At 34.7% G+C, this 16,853-nt stretch overlaps 1 protein-coding gene across 4 annotated transcripts; it reads right to left on the bottom strand.

Moving 5' to 3' along the window:
- Positions 1-26: 26 nt before the first annotated feature.
- Positions 27-10,622, bottom strand: LOC115970890 (serine/threonine-protein kinase EDR1). Of its 4 annotated transcripts, XM_031090512.1 has the most exons (15): positions 9,933-10,621; positions 8,664-9,104; positions 8,294-8,397; positions 6,442-7,520; positions 5,922-6,158; positions 4,149-4,189; positions 3,907-3,948; positions 3,580-3,648; positions 3,361-3,461; positions 2,953-3,031; positions 2,775-2,873; positions 2,565-2,633; positions 2,388-2,437; positions 2,096-2,272; positions 27-546 (listed from the first exon to the last, which is right to left on the bottom strand). In XM_031090512.1, the coding sequence occupies exons 1-15, from the start codon at positions 10,377-10,379 to the stop codon at positions 453-455; spliced, it is 3,129 nt and encodes a 1,042-aa protein (XP_030946372.1). In that variant the 5' UTR covers positions 10,380-10,621; the 3' UTR covers positions 27-452. The 4 variants fall into 4 exon arrangements, with proteins under 4 accessions (XP_030946372.1, XP_030946385.1, XP_030946378.1 ...); XM_031090525.1 differs by lacking the exon at positions 5,922-6,158 and having other exon boundaries at positions 9,933-10,622; XM_031090518.1 differs by lacking the exon at positions 3,907-3,948.
- Positions 10,623-16,853: the final 6,231 nt, after the last annotated feature.

Below are 16,853 nucleotides of genomic sequence, written 5' to 3'. Positions count from 1 at the left end.
GCAAATAATTTCTTTTCCTATTTTGATCTTTCTTTTTCACAATATACTGCAGAGATCAAATGTATACAATTCACCAAACATGATCTCCACAGATAAAGAACTTGATAAAATTATTTTTTTTTTGTTCTTTTTTTCTTTTTTTCCTTTCTTTCTCAACCCCCTCCCCCCATTTTTCTTTTTTTCCCTCCTGGGACATTCTTACATTTAGAATGATTCTACCTACTTACACAACTAACTTCATTGGTATCCTCCACTGCACTTTTGCAGCTGTTCGGTTAGGAGGACCACCAAATTGTTCTGAATGGGTTGTGCTGAGCTCCCACTTTGAATGAACCTAACACTTCCCAATCCAGCATTCTCTCAAGTTTCTTTGCATAAAAAGAAAAAAAAACCTCAGCTCCTCCAGCTCTTTGAGCCGGAGAACAACTATTATTACAATGGTGTTGATCTGGTCACTGTGTCAATCGATTTGTAGGTACAACTAGACGTTGAAGATGGCGAAGACTGGACATAAGCTGTGAGAAAGAGGGCCGTAGATCTGGGTCCCTGCAAAAAAGTAAACATACTTAAATGGATTAAAGTTGATAAGCAGGATATCACTGCAACCCAGTATTCCATCACAAAGCACATCTATGTATTCTTGAATTAATAATTGCTATTTACTATAACAAGAACATGGTATAAATTTTTTAATTGACCTTATGTCTCAAGATTATGGGGTTTAATATCATAATTTAATCTTTTTAAAAACTTTTTTTTTTTTGATAGGTAAGAAAAAATATTATTGAAAAAGGAAAAGCATGAAAAATACACAAGGTTCACAGTAGTGAACAAAGGGGAACAGAAATAAAAAAACAAACAGACTTGACACAAAACTATTCTAAGAGATAAAAGAAAATCCGTAAGTGTAGAGCAATCCGAGATACCCTAACACCGAGACCCATCATAAAGGGTCTGATGGCATACATCTAGCAACTGAGCCAAAGATTTTCCAGTATCCTCAAAAGAACACCAATTTCATTCAGTCCAAATAGTCCACTTTAAACAATCCAGAACCAAATTCCAAATGTCAAAATTATGTTTCCCAAGCCAATGATACCAACCAAAAAATAAGTCTACAACAAAACCTGGCATAACCTAATCAATCCCAAATAACCAAAGCATATCCGTCCACAAAGAATGAACTACCGGACAAAAAATCAGCTAGTGATCCACAGATTCCTCATTACAACAACGATTCACCAAAGTACGATCACGGAGCATAAAGTTATCCAAAGTTAGAATTTGACCATGAGCTGCAGTCCACATAAAGAATGCCACCCTTTTTGGAACCTTTACTTTCCCAATGCCCTTCCAAGGGAAAGTAGAAAGAGGTTCATTTCGAATCTTATGATAGAAAGACTGAACATCAAACTTCCCACTGCCATTGAGACGCCAACAAAGTCTATCACAACCTCCACCCCTAGGAATCCGAGTTTTAATGAAATGAAGAAGGGAGTAGGAAGCCGCTAATTCCCAATCATTAACTTCCCTATAAAATCTCAAACTCGAAACTCTATCATTATCTCCAAATGGAGGACTTAACACTTCCGAAATACAAGCTTCCTTATTGGATACACACACAAATAACTGTGGATAAAGAGTTTTAAGAGAATTGTCTCCAGTCCACTTATCATGCCAAAAAAGAATACAGGAACCATCCCCCACAACAAAGGACAAATGCTTAGAAAAGTTTTCCCAACCTTCACTAATACTTTGCCATAAACCACAACCATAAGCCCTTCTACAGACTCTAGTACTCTACCCCCCTGTCGCTTCCCCATATTTCATGGCTATGACCCTCCGCCACAAATGAGTAGTTTCATGACCATACTTACATATATATATATATATATATGTATATATATTGTCACTTCTGTATTTTGAGTCCATACTATGCATAATTGATGAAAAATAAAAAATGTTACATGGATTTTAGAATTTCTCTTCAATATTTCATTAGGATGGACATCTAAATTGATTTTATATAATTGCCTAATAACCATAATAAGTGCAGTCCCAATTGTCAATAAGGATAACAAAGTCTAAATCTTACGTTTGCCAGCAATCACATATTATCTGTGCTACTACTGGATCAACCTCTTCTGGAATTTCAAGACGCCTATTCTGGAATCCAACAGCTCCAACAACCTGCATTGGGTTCAACCCCTTCCAAGGGATACGTAAAGTAGATAACTCCCACAATATGATACCAAAGCTATATACATCACACCTGCAAACAAGAAAACCTGATTATGCCAGACATCTATGGCATTGAAAATTTTCCAAAATGGACCTGCCCGGCTACAGCAATTAGGCAGATTACAAGCACAAGCATATTAACTTACTTCTCATTGGCACGTTCATTCCTTAGAACTTCGGGTGCCATCCATTCAGGCTGCAGTATCATAGCAGCTTTTATCAACACATATTTTTATTAAGCAACAAGGTAAAATGATGAAAAAAAGGGCCACAAATGGGACATCAACATAGAATCTGTTTGGTTATTCACACTTAATTATTACCGTTCCAGCGGTAGACTGAGAAGACAGAAACGTGTGGTGCTTTGTGCGTGACAAACCAAAATCACAAACCTGCAGACAGAAACCAAAAATTGGAGAAGATTCAATTGATGGCTCTCACCAAACTATATGGCAGTTCTTCTATTTAATAAAAGTAACAGCAAATACAATCAGGGAAAAGCTCTTAAGTGCCAGAACTTGGATTGAGCAGACCTTAACAACCCAATTTTTATCAACAAGAAGATTTGGAGACTTAAGATCTCGATGCACGATGGGAGGATGGCTTGTGTGCAAGTAATTCATTCCCTTGGCCTGCAAAAAATCAGGCAGTTTGCTCAAGAAAAATGAAGTAAACCAAATACACCAGAAAGAGAGACAATCCAACTTATACCACATCGAGAGCCATCCGCATTCGCCTCTTTTCATCAATTGGAGGATTGGGACGATGCAGTAATCTATACAAACTCCCCCTGCATACCAAGAGAGCTTGAGGGACAAGACAATATAGTACAACAAAATTCCTTGTTTTGTTACATAGTTTCTTGGTAGAAACTTACAATTACATGACCTAAAAAATCTCTACGATGATATACTTCTTGCCACTTAAAATAAAGACAGATAAACTCTAAAAATGACACAAATAACACTCTCAACGAGGACACAAAAGAAAAGAATAACACCCTCAAGGAATTTTACAGAAGTCAAGTAAACATGGTAAATTGGATATGCAGGTAGATCAACTAAAAATATGATACTAATTAACACCAATATAACAAATGGAGTACAGAAAAGAATTAACCTGGGAAGAAACTCTGTCAGTATTGAGAAATGTGGGGAGCGAGTAACTGCTCCCATGAAAAGGACAACATTAGGATGTCTCAGTCTTAACATGATTTCAACCTGCATGAGGCAACCAAGAGGAATTGTCTTCAGTAATAAAAAGAAAATTAATTCTAATAGATATTTGGCTTATAGTAAAACAACAATATATAATGTAAGTTAAATATATTCCACTTACTTCACTTTTAAACTGAACCAATGAATCACCAGAGAAATCTTGGTCTAGAAACTTCTTGACAGCAACTTCCTGAAAAAACATTTCATATAATGTCAAGTAGAACAAATAAAATGTCTTAAAATGGTTAAAATGGATCAGTCAAATTCATATTCCAGGGTCACCCTAAAAAGTCCTTATGACCAATTGACAGAATAGGAGTTTTTTTTTTTTTTTTTTGGTTGACATAATGAGTTTTAATTTCAAAAAGAAAAAAACTATTGAAATTATTTCTTTCACAAAGCTGTTGAAGCAATCAGAAGATTTTGATAGAATTGCTGCATTGTTTACCACTATCGAATTAACGTATGAAACATTGAATCTGACGATCCTCTGATTGGTGAAAAAAAGAAACTACTAATGTTAGTCATAAAAAGTTCAAAAGCACTCATACAATTGTTGCTAATTTTACCACTTTGTGGTCATCAAAACTTGTTTAGAAAGAATACATTTTATGCATTTTTATAAGTCCTAAAGGTAACCGCGAACAAAAAAAATAGATGGATAGTCACTGTGTTAAAAGTACAACTCACAGTGCCATTCCAATCTGCACGATAAACCTCACCATATGAACCTGCAAAACACATCATGTGGGAGTATTATCAAACAGAAGTACAGGTTAGTGCTCCTGAACGGATAATATAAAAATAGATAGCAAAACATTGACAAGTTTAACATGCTGATGCAGGAAGCACAAGAAGGCCAAAGGATTGGTAGCAATAATCCATACATCTTTCCAAACTCATTTCCTTCTTTTGTTGATTATAAATGTTAAAGCTAATTGTTTTTTTAACAAGCGATTCATGAAGTTTTATTGAAAAGAGAGTTACTTCAAGCTCACGATGATGAACACAAAGAAACTTATAAGTTACAAGGAATCAGACAGACAAGCTAAGAGAACTATGAAACTCAAATATGGAAATAGAAATACAATGAGTGAAGTTCCAAGCCCAATACCACTTGAACAAGGAACAAAGCAATAAGGATTTCAATTGCTCTAGGGACCTCTCAACATCGATTTCCCCCATTACCTCTATTCCCATTTTCTCCACTGTCCTCAAGTGGCTTAAACAATGGACACACAGGCTCGACTTTAGTTCAAATTGAGCATCAATAAGCAGACTCAAGCTTGGCTTAATGTCATCAAGCTCAAGCTTAACTTGGCCTGGCTAACTTATTACAGGCCCAAATTTGAGATAAGCTAATAATAAGCAAGGTTGCAAAAAATATGAAAGTATTTTAGAGGAAACAATGGACTAAACCAACTAGAAGTTGGTACCATTTTTTAATACATAATTCTTGTAACAATATAATTATCATAGTACTTCTCAAAAAAAAAAAATATATATATATATATAATTATCATAGAACTATGAGATATCTTCCCTACTCTACAAGGTTGATAATATGATTATCATCCAGTTGTTTAGTTTTCCAATGAGCTCTAACTCAAATCGCACTTCCTAGCCCTCCAAAAATTGGGGGTGTGGTCAAGGGTTCAAGGGTTCAAGGGGAGAGAGAGAGAGAGAGAGAGAGAGAGAGAGAGAGAGAGAGATGAGAGATCTATTAGAAATACAACCAGATCTGTGAGAGATCTAAAGCAATTAATGTAACACTAACTTTTGGATAAATAATTGATGTAAAACTAACTTATAGGTAACATGGCACTTCCACCATTTTAGTCGTAGTTTGTTTAAAGCATACACATGTATCAATATTTGTCTAGGACTAGGATTTGAACTTTCACTTGGAGAGTTCAAAAGTAGTTAATTGTTTTGACCAAGAGAGCAATAAGCAGCCAGAGAAGATCTTAAAGCAGAAGCAACACCTTCTCAGCCACTGGTTTTGATTACATCCAACATTCCCATGTGGACTGCCCTTCACATATTGCATAAAGTTGAGTTTGGTATCATTAATCCGAGACTAGCTTTAAACAGAAACAATTATGTCCTTTTATCGCAATGGTGGTTTGGCTCAACTGGTTGGGTAGGTCTTTGGTTCAAATCCTAACAAGTGCGCAATAGAGAGAGAGAGAGAAGTATCCTAAAATTGGTACTCTAACCAAAAAGTTTGTAAAAGGATGCATTTTAATTATTCAGGGAAAAAAATCAGCTAAAGAATAAAGACATTAGGTCAACATCAGTACCAACTAAAATGAAAAAGATCATATATAAACCTACACATAAATGCCCTCAAGGCTTCTTCCAAAATGTAATGTCTAACATGATAATACATTGTCTAAATTAACAATTCACTGTCTTTTTCCTTCTATGAAATAGAACAAATTAAGATAAAGAAAATCTTACCAATACCAATTCGTTCACCAATCCGTAGATCCTCCCATGGAATTTCCCATTCTGCAACTTCCCTGAGCACTGGATTAATACCCTCGCTACACGCAATGCGAAGACAACTGCTGGCCATTTCTATTGCAGATTCTTCACCTGATTCAATGCCATTAAATAATCCTCCAATATTATCCTGAAAACACTGTTTCTCATCACTCGATGGTGCAATGTTACGTTGTCTTTTGCAAGATTCAGCTGCAGTGTCCAAAAAGATTCATGAATTTGTCAAAGGCCAAGTTGTAATTATTCAGGAGAAAAAGAATCAAGATATTCAGCCAACTTCACTACTAATGAAAATGGAGGAAACACACACACACACGTAACAGTAACATGTCTTCATGGAAAAAGTGAGAAAACATGATATTTTTTTATTATTCCAAAACTCCAGGTCTACCATGATAATTCATCATCTAAATAACCAATTCAACTTTTTTTCTTCTCTATTAAACTGAATAATTCAGATGGAATAAAATCTTACCAATACCAATTCGTTCACCATTTCGTATATCCTCCCATGGAAAATCCCATACTGGAACCCCCCTGAGCACTGGGTTAATACCCTCACTATGAGCATCAACACGGGTACCACTGTTGGCCTTTTCAATTAATTTCGCAGCAGATTCATTTCCCAAATCAATGTCATTAGAAAATCCTCCAATCTTATCCTGAAAGCAGCGTTTATCAGTATTGTCACTGAATGGGGCTGCAGTGTCCAAAAATGATTCAAGAATGCGTTCCTCATTCAAAGCTCTTGCATCCATTTGAAACGGATTGGGAGTAACCATATTTACACCTGTAGCATCGGTCTGGAATTTTTCATTAGTTCCAGTACCAACAAGCACATATCCCTCAGATGTAAATTCAGAGTAGGATAGAATGGTATTTGTCTCCAATTCTTTATTTTGATTGGCTAACCTCTCTGCAGACAGTTTTTGTTTCCCATCACAATTAACATTGTTCAAAGGCTCCAGCTCATGGCTTGACAAAACCTTATAAGGATTATTATCTACATTTTTACCAATTGCCATATCAATATGTTCAAGCACTTTCTGCTCACCCAGATCATGTGAATTTATGTCCAAAAACAAATCTGGTGGAGGAGATGCACCACTCTCTAACAGAACAGCACGTAGTTTCTGTGCAAATTCTGGGTTCTTTGCTGCACTGATTACATACTTTGAGACATCCTTAACTTTCTTTTTCTGTGCGCACGATGCTTTTCCATATTTTCCAGATAAGCTTTCACATGATTTATGCGGTGATGGAAGAAGCTTCTCACACTGGTGTTCAAATCCCTCACTTTGGTTTTCTTTTGTTTGGAAGCCTACAACAGAAGCTTCATCTGGCTTTGAACTGCCATCTTTGAAAACACTATCAAGATCAGGCGGTACAGCTAGTGTTCTAATTCCTTCATCATTCATCGAACATATATCTTTGGGTGTTCCTATGACATCTGCAAAGCTCCTTACAGCAAAGCCTGGATTTGGAAGATGACTGCTCGGTACTTCAGCAGGAATTAGGGCGCCAGGAGCACCCATGAGATCAATAATATATTCACTGCATTGAATCAGAAAATTAATTACATACTGACAAATTGTTCCCTAACATCTTAAAGCTTGTTGTATTTTCTTTAGTTAGGCAGCATATATGCCTGAATTGGTAGGAGCAAAATGGAAAACATAGAGCATACACCTTTTGAAATCAAGAGTTCAAATCGAACAACTTAAGAAGAGTCAAAAATCTGAACCCGAATCACTGCAGTAAAAATATACAACTGGTAGATGAATGTAAATTTGCCAGAAATATTTATTGGTGCTTTGTACTGTATGAGAAACAGCAGCAGCATGTATCAAAGAAGTAATGTCAAAAGTAATTTTGAAGGGACCATCCTAAAAGGCGTGCAGCTACTATCCAAAATCTAGATGCTAGCTTGTATAGGGATGCATGTGCTGCTTCATTTACCCTTTTTTTTTCCTGTTTTGAAAGCACAATTGGGTACAAAATAGGGAGTAGCAGTCACACGCCAGTAAGCCCTCTGCCACCCCCACCCCAATGAAAATGGGCTTCATCCCTTGTCCCAGTTACAACCCCCCCAAAACCACCCTAAATATTTTACCTGCACCTTATGCAGTCACTCTTGTTCATGTTTGACACAGCGTTATGGGTTTAACTACTATAACAAAAAATAAATAAATAAATAACAAAAAACAAAACATGCATAACATATGTGATACCAATTTAAAGTGCCCACATCAAAAAAAAAACTTTATCTTAATCCTCAGAAAATTTTATATTTGAAGAATTGAAACATCATGACTGGAGGTTATCACCTTCCATCATCAATTTTGATGAAGTTCACAGCTCCATCATCAGTGCCAGTGTAGTAGCTTCCTTTTACCAGCATACATGGAAGATTAATCCTATCAGCTAGTACCTGGCACCACAAGCATCAAATAAATAACTTCTTGCCAATATTCTTTCCCAGAAGATGACACACATTCTATAATCTTAAAAAAAACAAATAGTAACAAAACAGGGAGCATTTTCCAAATAAAAGAAGAGGGAAATTTTGATAAAAATTAAGCAATCAAGAGCCTAAGGTTAGTTAACAGGTGCAAATATTTTATTCATAATTCAGTAAATATAAGGTAAGTCCATGAATTCATTAAAAAAATAAAAGGCAAGTCCATGATGTTTAACCTTAAATAGCAAGGCCCTGTGGCGGGAAAGTCCAATATCAAGATGTCCGAGGGGAAGAATAATAGTGTTAAGAGAATTCCGCAACTCATAACTTCTCATGTTCCACCTTCTCAACATTTGATCAGCATTGCCAACTGGACCACCCATTCTATCAACAACAAGATCAGCAATTTTCTGAATTAGGCCACTTAAAATCAGACCATGTTTAGAAACTTGACACTCCAGGGATATGGCATATGCTGTCTTCTCAAGCTTTTGAAGTTCAAGATCAACCAAGCGGTTTACTAAAATAACTTCATAGTCAACATTATCTGAAATGTTTATTGCTTGAAGATCCACCAACAATGGCATCGTCCCTTGTGTGTCCAAATTTGAGGTAATGCCATATACATCATAAAATCCATCCATCACTTTTTCATGATAATTGACAACATTATAGCTCTGCAATGCAATAGATATAAAAATTTAGTAAAACCTCTCCCTGCTTATCAAAAAACAATATTGAAAATGAACCATCCAATCACATGGGAAGGTCAAGACAAGACATTGATATTTGACTAAGATTTTCACAATCCAAGTTCCTATAAGGCAAGAACTCCACTGAAATAGGTGCAAAAGGCAAGCGAATTTATAACGAAGAAGCCACATCAATGCGAAACTCAACCTCAACTTCTCAGCGACCAAAGTTTAGAAAAAAGCAAACAACGAGCCCATTGAGAAAAAAGCTTTGGTTACCATAACCAATCTTTTCCCGAATACGAAACATGAGGCAACGCGGAATTAACCTACAACTTCAATTAACATATGCAAAATAAAGTAAATTATCAATGCAAAACAACAATATCCACCAATTCCTATGCAGTGCATTAGAATCAAGACTCAGAAACCCACACAACATGAAAAAATCGCTATGCCAATGAGATTTTCCAATCAAAGAATACCACGCCTCGCCATCACTCTTCAATGTTTTGGAATCACAATCCAACACCAGCTAATCATACACAAATAGATCCTCAATTCACCAACCCTATATGAAATTCCAAAACCAATGCACCACCAAAGCAATAAAACCTAAAACGCAATTTTGACAAAAATGCCTATAATATAACATACACATAGTTTGGTACAATTAGGGAAATGACGATTCAATCTTAAACACAAATAGATCCAAACAAAAACGAAATTTGAAGAAAAAAACCTAATTCGCTCAAATTCACACACAATTTGCAAAAAAGAACGATAAAGATTCGCAATTGATAGGTACCGTACCCAATATCGAGGCGAGAGAAACTTAACGAGGGCCTGATTATCGGAAATAGAAGCGGAGCCACCGAGACTAATCCGCTTCGCGGCGTCGATCTGAGCGGTCTCGGGATCCTCACGCGAATCGGGATCGGAAGCGCTAATAGCTAGGGCTAACTGTACCTGAAACTCCTCCTCCAACAGATTGAAATCCACCTCAGCAGCAACAACACCACCACCATCGGTAACCGTCCGATCACCTACCGACGACGACGAAGACTCAACGGCACCAATTCTCCCCATTCCGCCGCCGTGCGCGGAGGAGGAAGACTCGGAAGCGCTCGGGCTTTGACTCGGAGTGGGACTCAAATTCGGAGAAGGACGAGTCGACTCGGACGAGGCGAGTCTGTGATGGTCATTGATTCCACCACCACCGATGTGAAGCTTTCTCAGTAGATGCTTCATTTTCGACATCGATCATCAATAACAATCTCAATCTCTCTATCCCTCTAAAGCCTTATTGTTTTCGCTAATTTTTTTTTTTTTTTTAAACTGGGTCTTAACGTGCGCACAATAAGAACAAAGGAGATTCGCTTAACCTGCGCACTTCTCTTCTTCTTCTTCGTCAAGCTACTACTACTACAAACACAACTTGAAAGACTTAAATTAACCGCTCACCCATTCCCTCCAATACACTGTTGTGTATATCTTCTTCTCTTCTCCCAAAATATATATATCTTTTTATTAAAAAAAAATTAAATAACAATGTTTATATTGGATTATTATTATAGTATTAAAAAACTATATAATATTCTTATAAAAAAAAAAAACTATATAATATATATAATTATGCTAAAGTCAAGGCACCAAAACATTAATTCTAGTGTACGACTAAGTCACATTGCTTCTTATCAACTACACTTAATCTTTGCCGTTTGATTAATGTGATAAAGATTTTAAATATGTTGATGTGCATTTTTATTTGTAGTTGAATGGATAAATCCATTAGAGTTATCTTTAGACTTTTGTCTCAACCTTCAATCAGGTATTGTCTTCTTTGGAAATAGCTTTTATTCAATCTCACATCGGGGAGAGACGCCTTCCACTCATGCCTTATAAGGCTTTTGTCTCAACCTTCAATCAGGTATTGTCATCTTTGGAAATGGTGTTTATTCAATCCCACATCAGGGAGAGACGTCTTCCACTCATGCCTCATAAGGCTTCGGCCTAAGGATGAGTGTACCACTACTACACATGTACACTCATCCTTAGGCCATTGTACACTCATCCTTAGGCCAAAACCTTATAAGACATGAGTGGGAGGCGTCTCTTCTCGATATGGGATTGAACGAATCCTTGAGGACTAAAACTCAATGCCATTTCCTTGAGGACTAAGACATTGAGAGGACAATACTTGATTGGGGGCTGAGACGAAAGTCCTCCCACAAAATGTATAAGGAAATAAGTTTAAAGTTTTTTACTACCTTATTAGGTATTCCACTTACTTGTGGTAAAGTTTTTTATAGTATAACTTATTTAAACCTCAATCATTATATAGGTTTTTTTTTTTTTTTTTTTTTGAGTCATTGGATAGTTATGGTAATGACGAAATTAAGATTCGAACTTTAGTTGTGCTAATAAAGGAGACTAAGCTATGTTACTGAGTTATAAGATTGTTGGCTATTATATTGGACCTAAACAAGTTGCTTTTAGAATTTGATTTGTTTAGATAAGAATGTCATTTTAGGAAAGAGTTGAATATATTATCAATTTTATTATAAACACTTACAAAGTGTCATGATGATAAATTTAATTGAGGTCGCACCAATAATATAATATATAATCACTCTTTCTTTTCTTCTTTTTTTGCCTAATGTCTAAAAGTTAACCTATTAGGTTATGAGGTTTATGTTATGAAAATCGTATCATCCCTAATAATATTCCAATTTTTTTTTAAATACAAGATAGAAATTATACTATAGTCTAATCTAATAGTCCATTTGGATTGAGGGGAAGTAGAGTATATTTTGGCCCAAAATTAGCATATTTTCAGTCAACTTTACTCAACTCCCTTCCATCCCCTCTCAATCCAAACAGGCTTAAGTGTATATGTGCATGAAACTCCCTCCTGAAAACTTGAATCCTGACTCTTGCCCCTCATACCTTACAAGCACTTATACTTGTGAAGTAACCACCACACTAAGGGTGTGTGGTGGTATAATACTCCAAATTTTAAGTCATAATAAACATATATTAATTGAGATGGTATGGATTCATAAATGCAATTAGGGGCAGAGCCACGTAGTGGCTTGGGGGGGCCCTGGCCCTTGCAAAATTTTTTATTTTTTTTTCTATTAGAGTAGGTAGAAAAAAAAATTGGGCCCCCCCAATATTGGACAGCCGGCCCTCATGCCCAATTCTCAACTATTCTCCCAAACCCAGCTTTAGTTTTAGGCCTTATCACCTTATGTACTCCAAATAAAACAAGCTGGCCTGCTCAAATCTAAACACTAAAAACAAAACTTCACTTTCTCTTCATCTCAAAAAATCCACCCATTGACCCATGGAATCCCTTTCTTTACTTCTTATTCTTTTGTTTTGTCTTCTTTGATACACTTTCATTTGCATTGGTACCATTGCCTACCTACCAGCCCCCAAAACTCCCATCCTCTGTACTCATAGTCCGGGAAAAAAAAAAAAAAAAAAAAAATCCTGACCAATTTTTTCTTTCTTCATCAGCTTTAGTTTTGGAACTTGGACTCTGGTGAGTTTTCTTCTCTTTCTTAAATATTAGACATTCATCTCTTTTTAGTGTCTTTTTTTTTATTTTCTCAACTATCTACACCTAAATATTCACATGCTCTTTATATTTTCATAGATTTTTAGAGAAATACATGATTGAAGGCATGGGGAGATTGTTTGTGATGGGTCTTGAAGGGAAGATCTAAAGTTGGAGGCAATCAGGTAGAAGCAGTAAGCATTGCCACACGGGTGACCTATCTTTGCACTTTGTGAAGACAAAGTTTCTAAGGTAAAATTGTTTTGATTTATTACCTATTTTTGATTAGTTAGATATCATGTGGCTGTGGATGTGACCGTGGGTATTGTTAAATTGTTTGGTTTATGTTATGTATCAATCCTTGTGTGTTTAATTTTTGTTTTTGTTTGAGGGGTTATTATTAATTAAAGTCATATTAAAAATGGGTTGTTTGTTTAAATTATAGTGGAACTTTTGTTTTTTCTTGAGTATGAATAACATCCATATAACTAAGTAAAAATTTCTAATTAAAATTTTATTTTTTAAACTTCTTTTCAGGTTAATTTTGAGTCATATTCTTAAAGCTAAAAGAATTATGAGCAAACGAAAAACAATTGATGCATTCTTTAAGAAAAAAGATGTTAGCAATTTAGAAATTAGGACACTTATGGCTGTAGAAACAAATGTTGATACTTCGATGCCTGATGAACACCCTGACCCCTCCAAATATTCAAGAATTCAATCTGAAGAGAAGATCGTGATTCAGGATCACGTAAACAAATATGTGAATTCCCTATCAACAAACAAGATGAAATCCGACAAGTTTATCTCAAAGTAGGTCAATATCAACCTAAAAATATAGACTATCCATACAACGATGATGCTCGTCGTCGTCAATTTCAACCTTCATGGTTCGAATCGGCCCCCCCATGTAAAAATTCCTGACTACGCCCCTGAATGCAATTTTTATGTCACAACTCACAAGTTAAAAGATTGATTTAGGTTAACGCTAGGCTTGGTTTTTTGAATTATTGAGAATTTAGATCCTAGTGTTCAATAGGTCATAGGAAATTATAAAGATTTTTTAGAGCTATTAGGATAATTCTACAATGGAGCTCCTCAAATATTATCCATTCATTTTGAAGTCAATAAGATTAATTTTGTCATATTATCAACATTTAAGCAAATATTGACTATCATTGTTTCTATATTTATTTAAATTTTGGATGATATGGCAAAATACAACTTGCTAGTTTCATATGGATAGTGAGATTTTAGAAACTACATGGTTAGTTACCTTACAAAGTCTAGATAATCTTCATCCCATGAGAACTAGTTTTAGAAACCCTATAAAAGTCTAAGTTTATTGGGAAGAAAACGACCAATGTGACCACTTATAGTAAGTGAAATCTAACACAAATTTTTAACTTTGTTCCAATTGTAATTAGTGCAAGATGTATTCCTAAATTTTAGTTGAGATTTTAGGACTTCATTAATTGAGGGAATTGAGGTATATTGAGATTTTCAAACCCCTACAAATACAATATAAGTCAACCGTTCATCTATACTTTTTGGTAACTTTAAAAAATTATCAATTCTCAACTTAAATTTATACCAAATTAACACAATATTTTTTTTATGAAATTATTAACACAACATTAATAAACTTCATGCAAGCAACCAAACTCATCTTAATAAACTTCATAGTCTCCTCCTTTATCATTTAGGAAAAAATTTATATATAGACAATACTCAAGTAGTAAAATTTTGAAGTATTGTTTGGCACATAACAATTTTTACAATTGTTGATGTGATGGATTTTCATTTGAATAATATCACTTTCACATAAAATCAACCATTAATATTGTAAGGACCGAAATTGGATTGGACCCAATATAGGATTGGGTTTTAGCCCAAAAAACCCAAACAATAAATTTGTAGAGCGTGGATGAAAGAACTAGATTTACTCCAGAAGAAAAACGATAAAATTTGCTAATTTAAGGCTATTAAACACAAGTAAGATAAGAAAGTCTGTCCTTGGAGTGGCCTGAGGAGCTTATATTATATTGTCTTGTTCATAAACAAAGTTACGAGAGCTCACAGTATTATTACAAAAATTTCTTGATTTTTTCTGATGCCTTTCTTTAGGCCATATTCTCATGCTATATACTATAATCTTGGTATCATCCCTACCATATACGTGTAGGTTAGATCCTGGGAACTCCTTCTTGTCCCATCCAATACCTCCCAGAACCATCAACTAGTAGCTGTAAGGCTGTTTGACCACTATTCAAGTATCACCTCCACATTAATGCAGTTAGAGAGTTAGTTAGGAGGCATTTAACGTGGAGGTAGCAGCTTTTTGAATATATTTGTTGCCCTCCCCTTTTCTTACCCCTTGTCCAACGTTCAACTCTTAGTTGTGATGTAACTTTGAAGAAAATCTATGATGATATGACATTCTTACTGACCTCGAACCCTTGTTTTCAAGATGGTTTTTCTCCTTGAACATTCATTGGACTTATCTCATACTATCTTTACTTTTCTCTTTAAACCGTTCCCCTTATAACCTTATTTGGCCATCCTCAAATTAGCTAAAGTCCTCGGATTGGATCATAGGCCCAATTAGTACAACCTTAATAGTACCTCCTAATTAACTGGCCCCCACAAATATCATTTCAAAAATGGTTTCCTTAATGTGGGTCCCACTTAATAAAAAAATTAGATAAATGAAAGAAATCTCCTCCTTTATCATTTAGGAAAAAATTTATGTATAGGCAATACTCGAGAGGTAAAATTTTGAAGTATTATTCAGCAAATAATAACTTTTACAATTGTTGATGTGACGGATTTTGATTTGAATAATATCACTCTTACATAAAATCAACCATTAATACCATTTGAGAAAAGGTTTCTTTAATGTGGGACTTAATAAAAAAATTAGATAAATGAAAAAAAAAAAAAAAGACATAAAAGTAGTCCCACAATTTATTTTAATTTTTTTCTTCTCTCTATGAAGCTAGTCTCACAACTTATAAAGTTGAAAAAAATAAATAAATAAAGCTGTAAAAAAGATAAAAATTTGCTAAAAAAAAGTCAAAAAAGTTTTTAATGGACACTATAAAGTGCTCGTTAATGCAACCTCATATCATTTTTAGTAAGTTGTCTGTTAACACAACCCATTAGCACAAAACACAACATGTCACTTTAAAAATCATGAAATTTTTTGCATTCCTAAAGTTATTGGTCCATTTTTAGTCATGGAGATGCATTAAAAGAGGAAACCACACGAGAAAAAGAAAAAGAAGAGGGGGGAGGTGATGTTAGGTATGCATACCACATCCAGGTGTGTATGTCGAAAAATCAAGACGTATGGCTATACATAGTAGTCTAGTAGAGAGAGCATATTGTGAGTTGTATTTTTTTTTTTTTTAATTTTATGGAAATTGTGAGTTGTGAATTGTCTTTTGAATTGACTATACCTTCCATTTTTGTTTTGATTTTATAATTTCTTCCATTCAATTGTGTCCCGCAACCACAGGTCCACAGCTAATTGTTATCGTATTTATATGAATTCTAAAAAAATATTTTAAAGAGATATAAAATATATGAATTATCCATTTTATTTATTGCTTGACAAGGGCCTTGAAGGAAAAACAATAAGGATTTAGAGGTGTACGGCAATTAGAAAAGGATTTGATGTGGTTCTCTTTTTTGGTACAAAAAAGTGGAGTTTATTCCCTAAGTTATGGATAAAATGTAAGTTGTACTGAATGGGATTGGATCACGTTAGTGCTTGTCAAGATTACCAATATTATACTCTATTATTATTTTCAATTCATTAATTAGGAACGATGTACCTAGGAAAGGGGATGGTATCAACTGGACAGGGAAACCTTAAAAGACTAATTAATAATGTTCATAAAAAAGAAAAAAAAGACTAATTCATAATAAATTATATATATAATGTTGATATATGTAAAATATTTGTTTAGGGAAATTTTATTTTATTAAAAAAAAAATTTATGGAAAGAAACTTGATTTTTTTTTTTGTATTTGATCAAAAAAATGTGGATATATATAAAATATTTGTTTAGGGAAAATTATTTTATTAAAAACAATTATTTTATGGAAAACAACTTGATTTATTGTATTTGATAAAAACTATGACATTAATGAGTTTGAAGATT

The sequence above is a fragment of the Quercus lobata genome, chromosome 2 (genome assembly GCF_001633185.2).
Source record: "Quercus lobata isolate SW786 chromosome 2, ValleyOak3.0 Primary Assembly, whole genome shotgun sequence".
Classification (NCBI taxonomy): Eukaryota; Viridiplantae; Streptophyta; class Magnoliopsida; order Fagales; family Fagaceae; genus Quercus; species Quercus lobata.
Note: the sequence above shows the minus strand (reverse complement) of the source record. Positions and strands in the feature narration are given on the sequence as shown.

Excerpts from the sequence above, each read along its gene's own strand:
- LOC115970890 (XM_031090512.1), bottom strand. The coding sequence starts at position 10,379 with ATGTCGAAAATGAAGCATCTACTGAGAAAGCTTCACATCGGTGGTGGT. Across the intron at positions 9,105-9,932 it reads TTCTCTCGCCTCGATATTGG|AGCTATAATGTTGTCAATTA; the intron begins GTACGGTACCTA and ends ATTGCATTGCAG. Across the intron at positions 3,032-3,360 it reads CTGACAGAGTTTCTTCCCAG|GGGGAGTTTGTATAGATTAC; the intron begins GTTAATTCTTTT and ends CTTGGTATGCAG.